Source organism: Solea solea, chromosome 21 (genome assembly GCF_958295425.1).
Source record: "Solea solea chromosome 21, fSolSol10.1, whole genome shotgun sequence".
NCBI classification, from domain to species: domain Eukaryota; kingdom Metazoa; phylum Chordata; class Actinopteri; order Pleuronectiformes; family Soleidae; genus Solea; species Solea solea.
The window spans coordinates 8,658,134-8,682,226 of NC_081154.1; the positions used below are offsets into that span (position 1 = coordinate 8,658,134).

The 24,093-nt window shown below is 40.7% G+C and overlaps 1 protein-coding gene across 1 annotated transcript in view; it reads left to right on the plus strand.

Annotated features, from left to right (window-relative positions):
- myo1d (myosin 1D) overlaps positions 1-23,375 on the plus strand; it is a 75,370-nt gene extending 51,995 nt beyond the window's left edge. The window contains exons 21-22 of the mRNA XM_058620743.1: positions 1,457-1,611; positions 19,251-23,375. Of these exons, the coding sequence (XP_058476726.1) occupies positions 1,457-1,611; positions 19,251-19,407 (312 nt within the window). The 3' untranslated portion in view covers positions 19,408-23,375. The remainder of the gene's footprint in view (positions 1-1,456; positions 1,612-19,250) is intronic.
- Positions 23,376-24,093: the final 718 nt, after the last annotated feature.

Genomic DNA, 24,093 nt, shown 5'->3' on the forward strand with positions numbered 1-24,093 from the left:
GTAAAACCAAAATGTACAAACTAAAATGGGCTATAATGCAGAGCAAATAACACACAGACTTCAGACTTCCCCTCGCAAAATCCACACAGGACTAAGACAGAAAAGGCTCCGCTGTCGTATTTGTTTCTGAACTGCAAGTTCCTCCACTCGTCGCGCAGAAGCCCAGTGTCCGCACCCCGCCCACTGCTTCATTGACTCCCAGAGAAGTTGAGCTTCCCTGGAAGTGACGTTTTTGCCGCATTTCACAAATCACCGTCGAGCTCACCGCGGTGAAAAAAATCTATTCTGTGTCGTCCCATAGAGAACAGTTGAGCTTCTAGTGGTTTTAATGCAGAGGCTTCTACGGGAATACGAAAATCTGTGATAAACAGCTGATTCTTTAATAGCATTATAGCACATGTTTAGTATTGAAATGCAAATGCAACACAGTACAGTTCAGTAGTGAAATTAACATAATATTTTGCCTACACATGTCGCATCAGAGGTAGATATACATTCTTAATTGAGCAAAATAAATAAATGTAAAGTTAAATACTAGTTGTAGAGGGAGCCAGTGTAGAAGTCAAGGACGTAGCAGCCTATTTCTCCTGTTGGTCATGAGTCATAATGTCAGATCTTGGTGTGTTTGCAGATATAGACGGTAATACATTTTAACGCCAATATAATCTTGCATCCCTAGTCCTTTTGAGGTCCTGATCAATACAGTTTATTTGAGCACAGAACTGGGAGGAGAAATCCGACACATCTATAGCCCCCAGATGATTTATGTGTTCATTCATTTATGTGGTTGCTTTTGCTGAGTTTTTGTGGAACAATCCCTCCCTCTGTATTTGTGAAATCAATTGAAGTAGGTAATAAATAATGGATCATGAAGATCTTGTAGAATAGAAAATCTAATATCATTTTACTGTGCCTATTATGACTGTCATTCACAGCTGTGCCTTTTCTGTTGTGTCACTCTGTCTTTTTGAGAAAATAAGCATTTGTAAAAAAAATCTCTTTGAGGAAACCAGTAGCATGGTTATTGTTTGGGTGGTTGTGGCATCAATGCTTCATCTTCTAAGATACACAGAACAGTTTTAATGGATAATATGTATTTCTACATATAAATGTTATTATATGTTTTTCTTTTCCTATTGAATGAAGAGATTTGCTGAACCACACCACATTCCTCTGGTCCTCTCCTTCCTTTGGATGTGAGGGATGATGATTTGTAGTGTGGTGCAGTCGCCCCGGGGAATTCATGTCCTTTGGGCTGTGTGTAGATTCAAACTCCCTGATAAGCATGTGTGCAGCTGTGTGTGTGTGTGTAAATGCTGCATTGGTGCTATAATAGATTTCTCCATGCGTTTTTCCTGCCCGCGTGCATGTTTCTGTTTCTCTGCAGTTTCCACAGTAAGCACATGTTTATATGTGTTAAATTGTATGTGTCCTCTCTTTCATGGCTCTGTCACAGGTGACGGGAATGAGCGTGTCCCCTGGGAAGGACCAGCTGGTTGTGTTCCACACCAAGGACAGCAGGGATCTGGTCGTGTGCTTGAAGGGTATGGTCCCTGCCAATGAGAGCCGCATTGGGGAGCTGGTCGGCACCTTGCTCAGCCACTTCAAGAGGTAAGCAGTGGGGCAATCAGTGGGAAACTCGTTTATCGGCCAGTTTCAAAGTTTGTTTGAGAAATGACCTGTGGCTGAGACCATGGCAAAGGTTTCAGCCTCTTCTAATTACTATGCACACAAAAAATCACTCTCCATTAATAGGCAGTGTTTCCCACAGGTTGAGAATTTACTTGAGGTGGTGGTGGGTGGCGTATAATCAATGTGCGAGCAGAATCTCATGTGGCCAAGGCTATTTTCTCTCACTGTAATTACCAGGTGACCTCTGAATGCTTCACACACACACACAGGTGATTGTTAGACCAGAGCCCAGCACCAAAAAAAAAATACCCACAAATTCCCACTCACCTTCTGTTGCACACGACTCAGACAAATGTGTGGCCAATGATTAGCTTGAAAAAAATAAAATAAGGTTGTTTTGATCACTAGGATTCTTGTTGAATTTTAGTGGTAGCTCGTCCTTCAAATGGAGATTTTTCAGGGGCACCCTTCAATCAGAACGTTATGAGATTTTTTCCCCCCAGATTAACCAAATCCAAGGAAACTAATCTCATGGAAATTGCAGTTTTTTTTACTTTTGTTTTGTGTGTGTGTGTGTGTGGTGATGACATTACATTGTTGAATTCTTGTAGGGGTGACCCTTAAAGCCTCCTTATTGAAGCTGATAAGCCAATGTGCTGGAAATATTGCACTTGCATTTGATTTGACTCCCTGCTGTATTTCTTTGTATTAAAATGACAAAACAGACTTCAAATGACACAATATCAGATCAAATACTTTTGGCCTATATGTGAGGTGCTCACCTCTGTATGACCTGTATGAGGCTGGAGGATTATCGGGCACAGACACAGCTGTCCTCATTTAAACCGCAGTGGTCAGTTAAGCTGTGCTGAGCGCTCTCTTCAGGACAGGACAGTGAAGGCGAGAGTTAGTTTTTGTTTCCACCCTCCAAAGCAGAGGAACACACTGGTATAGATGCTTAAATGAAGTCACCATGACACCTTGAATTCACTTCTGGAGCATATGCATCCTTATTTGTCACTTTAAGACATTCAAGAATAGGCAAACAGCACATATTATGTGTTCGTTTTTTGGGTGATCACAATACGGTATAAGGTTACACTCACTGCATGTGGATTTCTTGTCTGTCCCACTTAACATTAGGTGAGGTTTGATAAGGGCAGTCAAAATGTTCCTCTGATTCACAGAGAGCTGTATTATATAACAGAAAGAGTTGTCGTGTAACAGACTACTGTTGCTAAACTACCAGTCAAAGAGTTATAGAATGTTTATGTTGAAAAACATTTTCTTTTGTCCATCACACTTTTGTGAACACAATATCTTTAGTACAAATATTCAATTTGGCCATGTGACTTTGGTTAAATAATAGTGATATTTCAGGAACTTCTTTCAGATTAAGCAGAAACATACTGTTACCCACTTGTAACATACACAAAAATAGGACTTTATTTTTAAATCCTGATGTCAGCGGTGAGGGTCACTGTGACCTCAGATTTTGTGGCACTGACTTATTAGGACTAATAATGAATCTTTTATTACATGAGGAACAATCATGTACCTGCCATGGCCAAGGTCAAAGGTCACTGTGACCAGGAACAATTCAATGGTACAGCGGTACTGTCACTCAAATCGGATCATTCTTATTTTTTGGCCCATTGATGAAGCATGTTTTTATTTAATTTGACTGGTGTTTGAACAGACTCCTGCACAATGTGTGTGTGACTGTGTATGTGGGTGAGAGACGGAGACAGAGAGAGTGTGTGCACGCTGACAGATGGGCATGGCTCTCATATTGGTGTATGTGTGTGTGTGTTTTTGTTGTCTCGTATTTGTTACCTCTTCAGAACCTTTTCTGGCTTAAACACTGACCTTGTGAGGACCAGTAGTCCTCATGGAGACCAAAACCTGGTTCTAATGAAGCAGAACCTAATGCTTTGTCACCCACTTTTTTCCCACTTGGTTTAAATGAAGAATCAACTTAAAATCATTATGATGCTTCTGTGTTTGTCTAATTTACATTCTATTACAGACTCGGATTGATTTTCTTTAGATCTTTTACTATAAAACTTGACTGAGACACAGTAAGTAGGGCAGTGTAGGGCTTTTATTTTCTTTGAAGGAAGTGACTATGACATCGACTTTGTCAATTTTATTTATTTTTTCTCAATTCCAGCGTCCTCTGTTGTTGTGGGAATGAGACATGTATCTCAGATCTACTGTCTGATGATCGAATAACACATTTAGCTCGGGAAATGAGTAAAAAACTGTATTTTTTGGGTGAAGTGGCCTGTTAAATGAATCTAAGTCAGTGCATTGTCCTTAAAAGGATAGCTCCTTGAACCCGTGTGTGTGTGTGTGTGTGTGTGTGTGTGTGTGTGTGTGTGTGTGTGTGCGTGTGCTCCATCATTGCCAATCTGTGATGGTATCTCTTTCATTGTGGAGCTCACTTCTCTGTAGGTGTCGAGCTATGAAAGGCCTCCGCTGGGCCTCACGTAATGACCCGCCATGTGCTTCGCATGCCGACTCATCCATCATTGTAAAACCACCGACAGGACAAAGGGCACATGGTGCATGTGCAAATATGCCTGTTTGTTTACTCGCATTTCTGCATAAGGAGGAATTCCTATGAGGAGGTGTGCGTGTGACTGCGATTGTGGCTAAGTATCTCCACAGCGTATGATCTTTTGCATGCAGTGTCCCAGTATATCGCCACTCCCTGTACACGGCTTTAACCTTTATCTCTCCTTCAACATGCTGCACAGTGCACAATATGCACAATAGTCAGCAAGGCAGCTTACAGCAGCAGCGCTTTATCCACTTGAAAGTGGACAGCGAGGCAGAAGCAGACTGTTATTAAAACCTCTTCCTGTCATGTCTGTGTCTGGCTATTTAAATGTCCATGTGCCATATTTGTTTTTAACAGTTTTAACAATGTGTTCAGCATTAATCAGTTTTTTGGGGTTTTTTTGCGCGTCATTTTGAATTAGATTTTTGATACGGTTTAAATAGTAATTTAAGTAATATCAAGTAGAAATGTATCAATACCACTTAGATTTGCCACAAAGCAAAGGGATTCTCAGCAACTCATTCATAACAAGATCACCCTCTTATCAGCCATGACACACCACTTGTCTAGAGACGTACTTTATTCTTATTTTACCCATAAATGAGGAGGGATTAGATTTCCATGCTTTCAGCACTCCTTCCCCTTCACTCCTCATCTTTCGTTTCCCCGCTCTCTCTCTTTTTGCATTCTATTTTTGGCTACTTCTTTGTACTGCTCTCAGTCTACCCCCCCACCCCCCGAACATCCCCCCTTCCACCTACTCATCTTTTTCTGTCGCGCCTAGTCTCCCCGTCTCTTTTTATCCCCTGGTTTCATGCTTCTTCATTTCTGGGGAGAAGGCAGCGATGAAATATTTAAGGATGTGCTTCTGCTCTGGCCTATATTTAGACGAGTTGTGCTGACACTCTGCACCCTGCATCTGTCTCAGAAACACTCTCTGTAAAACCTAGTGGACCGTTCAGGCGATCACAGTATTCCACCCTCTCTAATTGATAACCAAAAAAAAATTCTCCAACCAAGAGATGAGGAAACCTGGCTTGATTTGAAATAGACTTGTTTTAGACATGGGCTTGTATTCTAAATGTACCTAGATTATTTTATGTATGCTTTAACTGATTTTCGGTTTAATTCACTGTGGTTGCTTTCTGCATAACGACCCATTGATGAAATAAAGGTAAAGAAATCATGCAGCTCAAATAGATCCATCAGTGCAAGAGTCATGTTTCAATAATGCATTGACTGACTAATGTTCCTGGTTTCATTCACTAATATTTAATGACTTCTTCCACCTTTTTATTCCATTTTTTCAACTGCTGACTTATCACTGCATACATATTTCACATTAAAATCCCTCCAACATGCCAAGTTACTTATTTTAGCTCTTAAATACAAATGAATATATCATAATAATAAGTAGTAGTAGAAGAAGAATAGACTATGACCTGTCATTATACCCATCAGTATGACATGAATGTGTGGGTGCATAGTGTTTTGTAGCTGGTTCACCTGGCTTTAGTTTCTCTGTTAACGACCAAACCGTGAATGAAATAGAAATGGAAGCTGTGATTTCAGATGAAGAGGAATCTGCTGTGCCCTGAAGCAAGATGTTTTACCCATGCTACAGTAGACTGGCTGAATGATGCCCAGAGGGCAACCAGAGGTTGGAGGAGTTGTTATGAGTTGAATAGGCAACATAGTTTTACTTCATCGTTTATCTTTTTTTTTTTTTTTTAAATGTCTTCTCATTCATTTGTCTTACTTTGCTCATAGTAATTCTTCTTACTAGTTCTTTTGCTGCAGTCTTTGCTACATCACACCTTTCCCATTGAGATCTGAATAGTTAAATGTGGAAATGTCCCACCACATCCTCAATTCTCAGATGGCAAACTCCTTCTACTCCATCTAGTAATAATAATAAAATGCTTGTTCTACTGTATAAATGTGTTTAGATCATGCCGCTGTGCAAAATGTGTTTAGTCTTTTTCTCTGAGCCGTCCTATGACAGCTATAAATCCCAAGATCTCATAATCTCCGCTGTCTTCCTGTCATTGTAATTTCGGGCGTTGTGTAAGCAGCTGGAATTGGTTTTTCTTAGAAAAGCTCTGTGGATTGTTTCTGTAGCAACAGCTTGACTTTGGCTCCACCGACTGCTACCTACCACTGCTGACAGTGTCCACAGTGACTGATTGCTTGTATGTGGGTGGATGTGTGTGATGGGAGTCATTGACAGGAAGTTATTAGCCCTCGGCCGATGTCCTCTCTGACTTTTGTTGTATCAAAATAAGACGGATGACGCTTTAACAAGCAGATAAACGTAACATTTAATGGGGACACATTTTTATAAAGAACAGTCTTACTGTGCAAATCCTTTTCATACAACGAGACTAAACTCAGTTATTATATGTTCAGAATTTAAATGGAAGATATACAAATACATCTTCCATTTTGCTACTTTTCTCTTTATATTGCAAATTATTTAATATATGGGCTGCGTCGGAAGAAGTTTAGTGGGAATCCATGACTAACTGTTGCGTAGATAAATCTGTCTGAATCAAAACTGCGGGTCTGTGAAGATTTTCCGTCGCCAGTGTTTTGGGGAAACTCTGGATTAATGGATTAATCGATAAAGAAAATACTCATTTGTCACAGCCGCCGATGGTTTATTCTCGAGGTTAAGAATTGATGTCAGCGTGACATTTGTCTTAGTTTCTCTCCCTTCCTCCTCAGCCCAACCTAAACTGTCCAGATCCATCTCAGAGATAGATGTGTACACATTTACCACCCTCATATCTGTCTTCAAACAGGGCTATGTCCATTCATAATTTCTCTTTCTTTCTCTCTTCCAACCTTCACCACCACCACTTGTCCTTTTACCTCCCACTCACTCTCATTCTTCCTCTCTTTCCCCTTCTCCTCCCCCCTTTCCCATCCTACGCCATGAGTCAGCATTAGTGTGCAGTGCACAGTCTTTTATCGATCTGTGGTACACTGTTTATGCCCTTACTCCTGCCCTCTTCTCTGAGGACCCAAAACATTTAGCCCCATGTCTCTGTCGCTGCCAAGCGGATTGGATTTGTGGGAGCGCGGAGTCCTTGGTCGGTGAACAAAAAACAGGATGAAAAAATGAAGGATTGTGGGAGAAAAAGTCTGGAAAAAAACGGGGAGATGGGAGGAGTAAAAAGATGTGGAGTATGAGATCTGTCGTATTGATCGGCTTGTCTGTTCCTGGTTCAGATGACCTATCCAGAATCACGTTAGTCTGCAATAGTGATACATGGCCATGAGACATGTCGGCGTCAGTGAAGTTTACTCATTTGTGTCGTTTGAAACCGTTGTTCTAGTAGCCGTTTGTCAAACAAATCAAAATCAAATCAAACTTCAAATGATCCCATTCAAAAGGCCACTGATGCACCATGGGTTGTGGTGTACGCGCATCGGAGAAAACATGAGGTCCAAACAAATATCCAAAGTCAACAAAAAGGTGGTTTATTTCACCAAAAGTGCAAGCAAACAAAGAAAAAAAGAAAGTCCCATGCTTCTCCCGCTCAGCGGTAAAAAACCATCATTCCACCCAGATGCATGCTGGTCCCTTACCGACAGCCTACCTATGTAGCCTCAGGTCCCACTATAACGTGCCCAAATGAAACTAAAACACAAATAATAAACTAGAATACTAATAAAAAGGTAATTATAATTAAATCAAATAAATTGATTAAAGATAATTAAGAATAACCAAAACTAAATACTCACTAAACAAAATACTAAACTAAACAGCACTAAATACTAACAATAAATTAATAGCTCCAACAGTTGTGTTTCTCCACAGTGACACGTTTAGGTGTATGAACCTATGAAAGTGGCAACTATAGTCAAGAAGTCACCTATAAGAATCTGAACTCGTCAAGATTCACTATTTGACTTAGATGAGGTTTTAATCCAGAATTTAGATACATCACCTACAACCAGGCACCTATCTTGGGCAATAGCAGCTGTCAATCAAACTGGGGTCCACTCATGTGATCGCTAATTGTCTATTTTTCTTAAATGGGAACATAATTAACATCATTTACAAAACTGAGAGCTGAAACTACCAACTGAGACCATCGACTCCTCATGAAAATCTTTACTGACGTTGTAAATCATGTCAGGAGTTTCCCCCAGGTGGCTGTTTAGTATATTTGTACCTCCTGGTTAGCTTTAACCAGTTAAGTGGAAGACCGCATCCACAGTCTAGGGCTTGACCATAAAGTAATTACGCAGAAACAAAGGAGCAGGATGTGAGGGCTGGTGCCCATACCTGTTAAAAAGATGAGTGAGATGAACAGAATGGCAGTAAAAGATAAAAAAAAAATGTAATTGCACTAATGTAAAGAGCATGTGATTTGCAGCACATCATTTATCTTTCTTTCACGGAAAGGATCCGATTTGTTGAGTGTTTTAGTTGCAGAGGCTAATACGTGTTTAAGAATAAAGATGTGATAAAGATAAATGTGTCAAAGTGCATTTTTTTGTTCATCTGGAGATGGAGCTAACATTATTTATAACAGTGAGACAAAAAGGCGATGACGGGGAGGGTGGCAGAGAGAAGTGATGACAAAAACAGAGAGAGGGAAAGCCGAGCTGCCTTTGTCTCCCTCACCAAGGTCACCCCTTTCTGCTGAATCAAATATTTCAGACTTGATAGGAGTGGGCTTCTTTCTACTCCTCTTTCCCTCCATCCCTCCATCTCTATTCCCTTTTTTCTCCATCCATCACCCGTCCCACTGCTATTCCTCCCCCTCCCCCACCTGTTTTTCACTTCACATTCCACTTCTCTCCATCCTCCTCCCTCCCTCTCTCTTCTCCTCTCTCTCCTCTCTGTGGTGCTGCGGATGCAGTTCCCATGGCAACCACTGGATCCATGCATGTCTGATACATATGCCATCCATTAATAACCCTGTTGGCTGGAGATAATAATGGCACATCTCGCCCCAGACCACAGACAGAGGAATAGAGACAGAGCTACATGCTAACAAAACAATGCAGTAGAGAGCAGGAAAAACAGGAGAGGGATGGAAATGTGTGTCAGAGAGAAAGAGCTTAACAGACAGTTAAAAAATGTGGGGGTTTTTTTATGATTCATCATAGTATTTATTATAAACATCCTAAAATATTCATCAAGTTGTAAAGTTTTTTTCTGTATGCAAATGTCTTCTACAGCTACATGTGTTTACACAACATTCCACATTTTAAGGTTTTGCCTCTTATGTATCAAAAAAGTATTGTTTGATTCGCAGTAGTTGAGACAATTGTTTAAGAAGAAGAATTAGACGCTGCCTCCCTTTTGGTCGCCAAAGGGTCTTGAAGGATAATCTGTGTGCATTGTTGTTGTATAACTTCCAATTCTCCAAGTCCCAAGTTCCCAAATTCTCCTGCACACATAAATGAGTCTTAGACGCACACTTGGAGTCCTTGTTATGTGGGACAGTGTGGAGGCCGGCTTGTCTCATTGGCACGGTGCTGCAGCCTGAGGGAGGAGGCTGGTTGTGGATGGAGTTATAGATGCCAAGTGGCCAGGCCAATTTGTGTGTGTGTGTGTGTGTGTCTGCATGTCTGTGTTTATGACTGCAATATTCAACTCTTTTTTTCTGACTGTTTAAGTGAAAATGTGTAGTATGTGTCCAGGATTTTTGTTTGATTTGAAGGAATGTGTGTGAATATGAGTTACTCTGACCTACTTTTCTTCTGCAGAGACCTTTAATACCGAGCAATCTTTCTGTCACCATGTGCTTCACCAAGGACAAACACACTTTGCAGTGTATGTTAATTCGATCTTACTAAAGCCTCTTTTGCACTAAAGTCAGGTAAACTGACCAAAAACAAACATTTACCATTCCCATTGCCTGTGGTTGGTCTGCATTCTGGTGTTGAGCATGTTAAAGTTGTTATTTGTAACTTTTACCACAATTTTTAGTGAAACAATGTTCCCTAAAAGATTCATAGCTACGCTAATTTCCTGATTATGAATGGGCATTTTAGTGTTAAACTGGAACTGATGGCAGAATTTGATCGCTTCCAAAAATTAAGCAGACGAAGAAGGATTAGCTCACCCAGGTCTCATGTTCTCATTAATATCATTTGGATTCAAAGCCAATAAAAGCCTCCGTGCATTGGCGGGTAATTTGACTGAAGTGTGAATTCCGATTAAACGTATTCATACTGGTCAAAACCCCATTTAAATTTAGGATTAAATGGGATTTTTGACCAGTGGGAATGAGGCACAATACATTTTTCTAATGTCAAACACTGGCACAAAAATGCGTCCATGTGAATGTGTCAGGGATAAAGAACGCTTCGTGAATTGGGGATAAAATGACATGAGGAGTCAACAAAAGCACTGGATCAGTTGTTTTACTGAATTAATTTGACAATCCATGGACCAAACCAAGCCGTGTGAAGACATCACTTTAGGATCGAAGACATTTTGATGAACATTATTTCTCCATTTTCATTTCAAGACATTTCACTGATAGAGCTAAAAAAAAAACAGCTCTTTTCACAGCACTTTTCACAATGAAGCCTTCTAATTTAGCTTTGACCCGTTGACAGATCCAATACTCAGAAAAAAAGAACATTTAAGCCTCATTAAAATGCTGTCTAATGGGCAGAGATAAGAGTTGTTTGTATCTAAAGTTTACACAGTTTGCGTGGAAATGCCTCTGCCTCTGAAGTGTATTAGGAATGCTGTCACTTCATCATTAGCATTTATATTTCATTCAGAAACTGCTTTTTTAAATTGTGTTTATCAAAGCTTTCTGCTCCGAATGGCTGTACTGTACAAAAATACATTTAAACACTGTCCCCTGCTGTTAATTAGCTTCTGTTTTTGAACACCAATCACAAACACATAGCAAGTGCAATTTGCTTGAAAGGCTCCCTCCAAATTTGCCTCCTGCTGTCACACCATTAATTTAAGACCTCATCTTTTTTGTAGGATTTATCTACAGTATGCATCTTCTGTCGGCTTCTCCAATTTAGAGGGTCACCACAGCAGATCATCTGCCTCCATCTTGCCCTATCCCTTGTGTCCTCTTCTGTGATACCAACTGTCCTCATGTCCTCCTTAACAATATCCATAATCTCCTTCTCTGTGGTTTTCCTCTTTTTATTTATTTTTTTACTCCTGCCCAGCAGCTCCATCTTCAACATCCATTGTCCAATTTAATCACCATCCCTTGTCCTCTCAACCTTGCCTATGTTACTTTATCTCCATATACACACACACACACACACATGCAAAGTCTGGTATATAAGCCTTATATATAAGGTCATCTGTTAGCTGCTGCTTGGCCACTTACTTGCAAAGAGACTGCCTCTGTATTCCCATGGTAATATATACATATGTGTATGTATATATATATTACCATATGTATATATGTATGTATATATATGTATATGTATATATGTATATGTATATATGTTTATATACATATATGTGTATATATATGTATGTATGTATGTATGTATATATATATACATACATACATATATATATATGTGTATATATATACATATATGTATATATATACATATATATACATATACATACATATATATATACATATATAAACATATATATGTATATATACACACACACACACACACACACACACACACAGCACTTACAATAATATAGCATCTTTCTGTCACTGTGGATAAAAGTATCAGTTAAGTGCCGTACAGTTAAGATGCTTCAGTTTGAGCCTTGCTATAGCATAGACTCCATCTCATCATTGACCTCTACATTTGCCCCACAGTCCCCACCCCCAACCTCCAAACATACAGGTTCCACCCAGCAACAGCGGCATACCATCTCCCATTGTCAGACCACATATGATTGGCCTTATACCACTCTCTCCGCCCTCCTTCACCCTTATGCCTTTCCTTTTCTCCCTGCCCCTGCTCCTTCGTTCTCCTGCCCATCCTTCATTCAGCTCCCGTCCCCGCCTCCTTTCTTCATTTCCCACCTGCCATTAATCTGCCCCACCTTATGTTTTTTCATCAAGCTTTATTTTCCGTGTCCCTGCCCTCCCCCGTCCCTTCACCTTTCTTCAAACCCATACTTCATCTTCTTCACATCACTTTAGTCAATGCACCTCTCGTTCATCTTGTGCTGCAAAACCAACTTCTGCAGCCTCCCATGTCCTTTAATGTCCGCCTTTGCCTTTGTCCTTCCTTCTAATGTCCCAGAGTAAATGAACCTCACTGACCTACGATAGGCATATATCAGCTCATTATGTAGATCCAACAAATGGTAAAACATGTGTGTCAGGTAAGCACAGAGCAGTTCAGAAGCATAAAGGACTTCAAATTCTTCAGTCTGCTCAGACGTCTCATGAAGCTATACATATTCCTTTTTAATAATTATAAAATAGACTGTATGTCAATAAAGTGAAAATAATAGAAGTCATTTGTGTAGAGGTTTCACTTTTAAGACTTTATCCTTAAAACCACAGTGAAACTGATTGATTCTGCATCTTCAAACCTTCCCACCACAGAAGCAGCATGTCAGCAGAAGAGAATAGATGATCCTTTGATTGACACATTGATTGGCTTTAATGAACAGAATTGGAGGCGCAGACACTAGAAAAGTGAGTGGTCTCCCTTCGGTAATGAGCAACTAATTGAGGCTGCCTGTCTTTGTCTTATGCGTTTGACTCACTGTGTGCCAGCTTATTAAGTTACACGACGTGTTTTCAAGCCAACCCTTACTCATGCTTGACATGGTTAGAAGGTCCGACTGATCACTGAGTAACGTTTGACTCGGTAGTTTCATGGTATAGAGAGAAGAACAATGGTAGGATTCAGCAGTGGGTTGACCTACACACTTGTGTAACCCTCCCGCTGTTTGGCTTTTGTGACTCGCCAGTGTGGGACCATTTCCACCATCTGTGCTGCGACTGCAGCGTCCCCCAGAGACGAGCGTGTTTGCACGGTACATTTCCGGTCCTGTTTCGTGTCCCGCTGCTCACTTAAACAGGGTGATGTAGAGGTGACGAGGCTGTCTTTTCTTTAACCAAGGCGTCTCGGAACACAACAGCTTGCACAAGTGGTGGTTATTGATAGCCGTCACTCACCCGCTCACCCTAGGGAAATGGGGGAGAGTGTATCTCCAGATGCCATGTGGTCAACGCACATGTTGTAGCCCACTCCATTTTCTGTCCTTGCAAAGAGTTGTAAGGACAACATGTCATACCATCCACCGGTTATCAGCTGGTAATAATTGTGATGAATGATTTAATTGTCACTATTAAAGTGTAATTTAATAGTGCACCTTCACATAATGAAGATTGATGTTTATATGAACATACATTTCTGTTATTGGAGACACTTGTAGTCAGCAACTCTGTTTCTTCACTGCAGCATTCCCACATCTCGCTTACTGTGCACAAAGAAAGAGAAGTACTATCTGGGAATATTAACACGGAGGCCTGATTTGAACCTGTTTTTACTGTTCATGTGTTGCCACACTTCAAGTGGAGCCTTAATTGAGTTAATCACATTAATAAAGGCAAATGTATCACTGATACTGTATATACGGCAGTGATGGAAAATTGGTTTACAATGTAAACCAGTGGCCACTTTGGCACAGTTTATCACCACTCTCTTTGTCTGGCTTGTGCAAAGCCCTGGAGCAGGACTGATGCTCAGCAACTGTGTGTGGACTGCTTTGCTTTGATGTAAGACTCACTTTGGCAGCTTCACCTCTGAACTCCACTTCTCTATGTATACTAAGAACAGACCCGCCCCCCCACCCCCCTTTTTGTTCTGCCTTTCTTTTTTATTTCTTTTTTTTTTTTTACCCCCTCCATACACATTTTAATCAATACCATTTTTGCTGCCAGTGCATTTCCCCTCTGCTAGTCTATTTAATGGCCTACTTGTTAAGCTCTCCTGTTGTGAGTACAGCTCTTTTGTCTGCAGCAAGTAGAAAAGATAACAGCTGAGACGTGGAGATACACAGGGAGAGGGGAGGCAGCAAGCTGATATAAAAGGAGATGTCCTTACCTGGACCTGCTCTACTGTTCTGTACCTCAATTGTTAAGATTCTCAGTTATCTTAGTTATTCTCAGTCGATTCTAAAATAAATGTAATTATTTCCAAAAGGTTTTCCGTTCTGCATTGGACCTAGATTATAAAATGTCTTTTTTCCTATAGTTTTGTGTTGTGTAACGCAATAACCACCGAGTGAGATAATAAAGCATTTTATTTATATCACACATTTAAAACGACTACATTTTGAGTGCTACATGGTAAGAGCGATAAAAACACACAATGAAACACCCAGGAAAGCACATTAAGAGTCCATACATAAGCCATTTATATGCTTTTGAGAATAAAAAAGTTTTAGATGCATTTTTTCAGCATGAAAGTGAAATTGTAATTGATTAAAAGTCAGCTAAAAAAAAAAAAAAAGGATAAGAAAGCCTCCTAATGCAGAAATAATCTGCAGCTGTTTCACTAATTTTATGTCCAAACTAAATTATGTAATATATAGAAATATTAAGCCTTTTTTTTTCTTTTTTTTTAATTTTGAGTAAAAACTTCTGTATCATTCTTCAAATAGATAATCGAAAAAATCTTCTTCTAAGAACATCTTCATTGTCTCTCTCTGGAGCTGGAACATTAGTAAATCATGTACAACTGTGCAGCAATGCTAGTGATAGCACTGCACTCAAAAATCAGCCCTGACGTGAGCCTGTGGACAGTCATTACACTTCCACCCTCCAGGAGTATTTCCTGTGTGATTGACACCGTGCTTGGCGTGTGTCTTTCCATTTCCTCTGTAGTGTGAACGCAGCACACTTAAGCACGTGAGATGAGCAGTGCGGCCATGTGAGACAGAGGCGGCGAGGGGCGGTGGGAGTGTGTGACAGTGAAAGGAAGATGTGCTGTGTCAGGACTGGTGTTAAAATGCATATCCATAAAGTCGAGAGGGTGAATGTGTGGGAGAAGACAAAAACACATCCTCTCTTCACTTTTTTTATCTTAATGCTCAGGTGATTGAATAGTATAAGTTAAAATACTTTAGTGGCACTGAATCTCTGTTTGTGCCATTTAACGATGACATGAAGGTGAATATTCTGATCAGGCAATTGTGAAATAATTGTGTCAGACTTCATTACATCATCGTTTTGATATGAAGGTTCTGATTTATTGATGAACTCACTTAATTATACCCCAAATGTTTCCGAAAAAGCCCACATTGGTGTATTCATCTCAGGAGAGATCGTTTTATCATTATTGTTATTGTTTTTATTCCCTGTAGCATCCTCCACTCTGTCTAAATTAAGAGCAAACCCTTCGACCATCGACTGACGTATGAGCATTAATGCTTTCTCTATTCGTTTGAAAATACTGATTATTTAAATCAATTCAACTGTAAATGAACTGTAAAAGCTCACATGTGCTCCTGCTGTGGCTGACAACAACATGTTCATAATGTGTGGAGAAAAGCCTTTGGTAAATCTTCGTAAAGGCTGAAACACACACACACAAATGCACATGTTTTTTCTCTCTTATTTCCCTCTTGATTTCAGTGTGGTCCCACAAACTAAAATATTAATGTATGGACACTAGTTTCCTTTTTGTTTGTTTTTCTATTGAAATGAAGTAGCAGCACCTGGTCAGAACTGTGTGAGGAGAGGAGGAGGAGGAGGAGGAGGAGGAGCCCCGGGTCTTTGAGACATATCGACCTATTGCTGGAATCTAAACATCACTGGTCTCCTACTTTGTTTTTATCTGTTTTGTGACCATTTCATCCCTTCTTTCCTCGGTTCACCTCGCACAGATGCAAATATCACCTCCTGTCGTTTGTCCCCATTATTGAATAGGATTATGTTAAGAACAGACAAAGAAAGAGACACCGACAGGCTTTTAGAAAATGGCTGTCTCGCCATTTGAAGCGAGGAAACTTTGATCACATCCTCAAATCGCTAATCTTTATAGCAAGTCAGCTTTGCAGCGTGGTACTCCTCCATCCCCCCCCAACCTGCAGCGCTCATATATTTTTCAGCAGCAGAGGGCTTAGGGAAGAGCCAGGTACACTATTAGAGGGATGACTCAGATGTGGTACTGGATGGCTTCATAGACTGAAGGTAATCCTGGCTCCTCAGCCCCAAAATAGCCTGAATCATTGTTCCCACCTCTTTCCCACCTCTTTCCCCCCTCACTCTCTTTTTACCACACTTAAATCACGCTGGTGCCTTTTTCGCCGCGACAAAATCTGCACTTACTGCATATTCTTCATTTTCTGCAGAACCTCTTTTTTCTTTTTTTCACCACTTTTAAATTCACCTTGTTCGCCCTCTTCCTCCTCTTTTCCTCCAAAGACGGGCAAAATTCTTTTGGGGATCAAGTGAGCTTGGACTTACATGCTATTAAGGGCAAAGACAAAAAAAGGGGGGGAGGATGGGGGGGAATCGATTTTTCCAGGCCGATAGAGGCCACACAGTGAAGGACAAAGTCTGCCCTCGGGCTCTGACTGCATGGCTCAGACCAGCTGCGGATGGGAAAGGCCATCCACTGACCTTAAGACTCAACTGATCTTGTTTCTCTACTCTCAGATGACACCTTCTCTGGGATTTTATTGAAATGCCAATGTAGCACTGTGGCGCCGGCGCCGATGCATAAGCGAGGTGTACTTCGTATTGGCTCTGCAGAGGCGTGCATGTTTGTGTGTCTACCTGTCAAACGCTGTCCTAATGGGACAAGTGTCACAACATGCTATGCACTTGACAACTGTGGACAAAAGCTGCACCCCAAGGAACAAGTGTGTCTTCTGAGAGCGAGTGTGTGTGTGTGTGTGTGTGTGTGTGTGTGTGTGTGTGTGTGTGTGCAGTACATGCGTATACACACACTCTATTCGTGATCATATTCCTGTGTTTGTGAGCCAAACCCAGTGTTCCCGCTGTTGTTTTCACATGACGAGAGACGGACACACAGAAAGAGTAACGGTACCATCGGCTGGCTGGCAGCCATGACAGATGGGAGAGGTTAGTTCACTAAGGGAGGGGGTTGCCGTGGAAACCATCATCAGCGCTACCCTGAGTATTTCAACTCACTTCCTAAGCTGTGATGCAGAGCTGCGCGCACACACACTGCAGAGGCGTGCAGCGTGGGCAGCAGCGGCAGCTTTTTTTTTTCTCCTTGTTTATGACTTATTGTTGTGCAATGTGTCAGCTTTACCTGTTTCATGACCAGGTTTAGAGGCGTTTCAATCGAAGAGGAGCTGCGGATGATGGGAGTGTTTAAAAAATGACGCAGCCGTTGTCGTTTGAACTGTGTCGGTGAGAAAAGTGTGTCACGGCCAGGACTACAGAGGAAGAGATGTCTGTTGTGCTTTTAGCTTCCCAATGCCGCCCCTCCTCTCTGGACCACTTCTACATTTACATTAAACCCCGCCCCCACCCCAGCTGGAGAACGATTATGGCACGTCATCGTCTCGCTCCCTTTCCCATTTAGATTGTTACATTCTCCCTCTGAAAGGCGGCCTCACAGTGAATGCCGGTTTTTCTCGCACTCTTTGATTCCCGTCATCGATCCTGTTTAAGAGCAAATGAAGCAAAGCACCCATTCACACAGAAACGCTCTAACTAGATGTGACGGGCACTAAAAGCCAATCCGCTGTCGTGCTGCAGCCCGGCAGCACTATATGGATCATTCCTTCAACCGCTCTCCTGCATGAGTTCTCCTGTAATTCATCATAATGTTCTTAAGTCTCTACACATACACATTTTTTTTTGCATATCTGCAGCTTCATAATTTTGCACATACACTCGTACAAACTACACGCTGCAGCTACCGACTATCAGTGAGTCTGTAAACCAATTAGGAGCCGAGCATTTCCCACTTAATACTTTTAATGAGTGGGTAATGCGCTTCCTTGTGTAAGTAAGCTGAGGAGATGGATCCCCACTCTCACATCGTTAAAATAAATGTGAAATTTCAGCCAGCAGTTGATGAGCTGAGCTCATCTTAAGACAAGGACGGAAGGAAACGGTGAACCTGTGTCCAAAGCTCTCTGACCAGAGGATAAAGTCTTGTTGTCTTGTATAGTCTCTTGACTGCAAAAAAATAATAGTATGTTTTGGTCTTCTAATTTAGATTTTTTTTCTTTTTCATTAAGATGCTAAAGTAAGTTGTAATTATGAATCCTATTGCAGTTGCAGGGTCTATCAAAAATAATCACAATATTACGTTTTGACAATATTGGGCAGCTCTTGTGATTTTATATATATATATATATATATATGTATATATATATATATATATATATATATATATATATATATATATACATACATACATATACACACACAATAGTAAAGCACATTTTTATTTCTTGAATAAGATTTACAGTTATTTTCTTGCATTCCTAAACAAAAACATTAGTTTTAGTGGTTGATGTTTGGCTTGATTAATCTCTCTCTGTGCCATTGCATATTGTATGATACTGCGTTTTTTGTGTTACTTTCATTAGGTGCATATTGAAGCAATGTATAACATTCTGCACCCATACCCGTTATAACAGTTATATCTGTTATGCAAAGTTGTCTCATGAAATATATGCACAATCATTTGCATTCTCGCGATACTCCAGGCAAAGATATACTGCATGTGTGACTGAACATTGATCACTTCTGATTTATGGCCCCGAGACCGTTAACAGCTCAGTAGTGCTGCATGAAGTAAAGAGTTATGGGGTTTTTTTGTGAGATGATGCCGCTGTGTACGAGAGCAAGTATGATTTATGGCCTAAACAACCTCTCATACTTCCTCTCAGGCACACATGTTGACACTCACGTATCTACATACAGTATATTCTCGTGAATAAGCAATGACTGAGTGTCGCGTGAATCCACGTCGTTGAGGTGTGATATGTTAAGAGGGTAATAAGGGTGTAAACACATGGAATAAACCTGAATTATACCATACATTAATGTGAAATCAATCTTAACACCTACTCAACGTTTCCTTTTTTTTCTTCCACGATCTTGTGTCGTCTCCGCAGCGAGAAGAGGAAGCTGCAGGTGAACATCGTGAGTCCCATCCAGTGCAGCATGAACGGGAGGAAGTGCACGGTCATCGTCGAACCCAAGATCAACCAGTCACAGCCGGACTTCACCAAGAGCCGATCTGGTTACATCCTGGCTGTTCCTGGAAACTGAAATGGGTCGTAAAAACAGTGGCAGCTGATTTCAAACCAGGCCAGAATGATAATTGATGAATCACTACGTCGGGTTCATGTCTTGTTGTTTTTTTTTTTTTTTGCAGAGCTGCTGATGATGTGGCATCATCGCAGCGGCTCTGAAGGAGGATTGAGAGTATTTGAATCTTCAAATTGCTAAGCCATGCCAAAATTAACCTTTTATTAATATAATTTCTATGCAATATTACGTTGAAAATGAAGTGTACAATTTGCTTACATGCAAAATCGTCATAGCTGAATATAATGCACTACAAGATAATCCATTGAGGGATGCTCTTCTCTGTCAACCCCAAAATGATTTGCTATGTGCAATATAGAGTTTAGTGGATTGATTATTGTCAGGGTTAGAGCAGATATCGCAGATATCGCAGATATTGCAACTCGTGTTGCATAATCGCACAAATTAAATGTAAAGGTTTTGCCGGAATCGTTATTCCCACGCAATTCAGCAGCAACAGAAGTGAAACCCTAAAAAAATTAAGATATGTATGAGAAATGTTCAATCAATTTGCTTTAAAATAAAAGAAGAAAACAGTGGTTGTAGATTATATTCTAAGGAATAATAATGTCAGTTAAAGACCAAAGTAGTAAATGAAAGGGACTATATAGCTTATTAAATGTTTACAGTCATGTATGGGAACATCTAAGTCACTGTTAGTTGTTTTTTTTTTTTTTCAGTCACAGGATGTTAAGTCGGATGTGTTGAGCATATCCGGAACATCACAGCCTGTAACATACAAAGTGCTAAATTTTGTTAATTTAAATCCTTGCATCTTATATTCTCTTTTACTTTTTATAACACTATAACAAAAAGGCAGCACAAGATCACAAATATGTGTCGACTCAGCAGCAGCTACACTGCATTTCATGTGCAGAGGAAGAAGTCGTGTATGAATATGATAACCAAAGCTTTCGCTATTTTTGGTTCATAAATCTTCTCAAATGTAAGTCTTAATACTTTTCGCTGAGCAACAAAGTGTTGCTGGCCAGTACTGTATAATCCCACGTTAACTCCCGGGCCCTGAACATTGTCTCATTTGCTGTCAAGTTGTCTCATTTTGTCAAGTGAATAGCCGAACGACTTGTCGTGGTCCTCAGTCCTTTGAGATAGTCTTCTCCTCGACAAATATCTGCTTCATGTGAGTGTGTGTGTGTGGATTAGTGCTCTCAGTTGTCTTCTCGGTGCGGCGCCTTGGAGCCTGGCCAGTGTCCAGAGTGATGGAGGGAGACGACGGAGGAGTCTGTAATCAGACTGCTGTCCTACTTTACCTTCTCGTCTAATGGTGGGAATGACTTTTCGTGTGAATGCTGGACTGTCGGGGGAAGGCGGTCCGCGTCTGATCTCCCTTCACTCTTATGCGGCCAAATCACACTGATCCACGTCGCGATCACTCAGTTCGGTTTGCACTGTTTGCACGAGCTGTCCGCTGTGTTTTCACCGCTTTCATCCGTCAGTGTCCTGAGTTTAGACACGCTTTTTTTTAGATCGGAAAACAATTTTAGTATCTAATCCAGTGTTTTGTTTTATTTTATGTTGTTTTCTGATCAGTCCAGTCCTTCATAAGTGTTTTATTTTTAAATTGCTTTAAAAAAAAGAATCAGCCATTTATGTACATTTTAGACAAAGGCCTTTCATTACGCAGGCTGCCATCATAAATATGCCACCATGTTTCTCCAGCATCGTCCATTTGTGTCCACACTGGACCTTTAAAAACAGAAAAAAACAGTAACCTTCACTTAATATCAAGTTACAATGACTTATTTCTGTCTCTTTTTTTTATTTACGGACTCATTTTGCATCACTTTTATCGTGAATATTTCACTTTTATTTTGAAATTCTACAAAATATTATAAACAAAAAAAGAAATTGCGATATTATTAGGGAATGTTGTGACATAATTGTAAGCTCATTCTGCCTGAACAGTTGTTTTTTTTGTTCCTCAAAAAGTTGGATTTGTTTCACTTCACCGGCTCCCGTCCTGATCAGACAAGACACTGAGACCCCTGATCCACAGTCTTTCTTGATGGATTGAATTGATGCGTAGATTGATGACTTTATTCAAGTGCCATCATAACGACATGGAAGTTAAAACCCAACTGTGTGTCACCTTCTTTCCCACAGGCACAGTATTGTCTCTGTGTTAAGTGCAGAGAACACTTTCTCACTGTGTGTGAATCAGGGCTCCCTCTGCGCTTGGCCTAGTTGAAGAAGCCGGGACACTCTTGTGACCTTAACTTCAACAGGAAGGGAAACTTGTTAGCGGTCACTCTATCCGTGGCGGCACAGCCCTCTTGTAATTGTGCTCGAGTGTCGTCTGAACCGGTCGTTTATCTTAATTAGCTAACCCTCTCATCCTTTGAAGAAGCAAATCTCCACTGTACCTCGCTGCTCTGCGGTTGGACGACCTCGGCGTGTTGTGTGATAAGGCACTTCGCAATTTCGGGGTGTATTCATCGTGACATTGAGAGCATTAATACACAGTTTTCATCGCAGCTTAGGTGCAGCGGCTCACACTGAGTGTGTGTGTGTGTGTGTATGTGGACTATGCCACTGTCGCTCTCCATATCCTTCAGCATGGTAATCTCCCACAGGGCTTCTCCTCTCCTCCACTGCTCGGCTGTTCACCGCTCATCATTAGGATGGACTCGGTGTCACTTCTCACTTCAGTGCTTCTCTCTGGGCTATCTTAAGGCAAAGGGAGGGTTGGTGAGCAAAAGCCTCGCTAGGCCTCCTCTCCTCCACTCCCTCTGCCTTCTTTTTCCCTCCCCTCCATCCTTTTTCCTCTCCCCTTTCAAATCACTTGGCTCCTCGCCCACCTGGGCCGAGTGTACCGTGCTGCAGGGCAGCGAAGGTTTTTTTTTCTGTTTTTGTTTGTTTGTTTTCTGCTCGCTCTCCTGTGCCCAGGAGGCATGGAATTGGAAATGGAAAAGGAAAATAGACATAGTAACAGAACAGATCACACAATGGGACTATCACGCAGCAACAAAAGACAAAGACTAAGCAGATTATGTTCACCGGGAATGTCAATACTGTGGTTCTGGTAAAGATGCAGCTCCCATGTAAAGACCAAAACCTGCAATGTTCTATACTGCGCAATTTGAAATCTGTTTTCTATGCTTTGTAGTTTTTGGAAACGGGATGAAATAATGCTATTGAAATAGTTGGGTTTTTTTTTTTTTCCTGTCCATGTTCTTCATAGTGCAGTTTCATGTCATCGTGCTTGTACTGGACAACAATGGAGTTCCACTGTGGCACAGAGTCTACATCAGACTATTTATATATAAATATATATATATATCTACTGTGTATATATATTTATATATATATATATACACTTCTCAGTAGGACCTGTTCATTGTTGGTTTGGTCTTTTATGAGTTTTGTTGTGGAACATCACCAGACTCGTCATTTAATGTGTTGTGATTACTGTTCTGTTGTGTCGCTGATCAGCTTGACCACAGTGTAATTGATGTCATTTCCATTAGGAATGGTAACACTATAGGGATTTGTGCCATTGTTTTCTTCCCTTTGCTCTCCGCTATAGTTTTCAGTACTTTTTATTTCTTGGACATAACACGACTCTTATATCAAACCTCCATGTTGGCCAAAGAGTAACACACCCTGTTTTCTTTTATAATTTATTCTGTAGCTTGAAGCGGCAACATCGTCTAAATGTGTATGTATTCAGCATTCCGCCAGTATGTGCCTAATTTTATGTTAAGGTTATATTTGAATATTTTGTGTAATATTTCACTACTACCAACCATGAATATACTGTAATACTCGGACCAAGTCTAAAGGGAACTGTTCCTATACTGTTTAGTGCAAATATATTCTGTATAAATGCAGATGATGCATTTCCAAGATGATCCATAATGAACAAAAAATGAATTAATCTTTTTATTAATAAATTTATTTGCTTCACATTTTGTTCTCTGTGTGTGTGGTTTCTACGTCAACAATCTCCCCGTCATGTTATGGTGACTCGAATGTGTGATGTGTCAATATCTGGGGAGACCTCGAAAGTTAATCCACCCACTGCCAGCTGTTTCATTATGTGACGCAGAGGCGCCTAGAACCCTCGCAGTCAGCATGACAACACCGCTTCCCCACATCCACCGTGTCAGCCATCACCTGCTCTTTCGGCAGAGGTTCATCATCCGCTGGCTGATGAATGCCTGTCTGCTGCAGAGAGTCAGACGACTCCTCTTTTTTCCTGTGAATAAGTAAGACTGAACCTTGTAGTCAAAGAAATGGGCGTTAATGTGCAGGAAGTGATTTGCCAGGAGTCACCTGACCACAACAAATCCATTTGGGAGACTTCCAAAACAGCAGGTATACATCCACTCCCGACTATTTATAAAAAACAAATGCAGTCTTCAGATTAGCTGCCTGAGGCCAAACCACAAGTAAGACTGTATTGAATAGCCGCCAGCTACTGGATAGTTGCAAAAACAAGTTACTTGTCCATGGAAAAATGAAGCTATATCACTGTAAACTTAAATTATGAGCCCAAGTGAGGTTTTGGTTTTAGTTTATCCAAGTTACAATATTTTATCCAGATAATTTAATTTTGTCCTTTATACAAACTTGGAAGTTAAAGTTATACTAACTAGAATAGAATAGAATAGAATATATACTTTA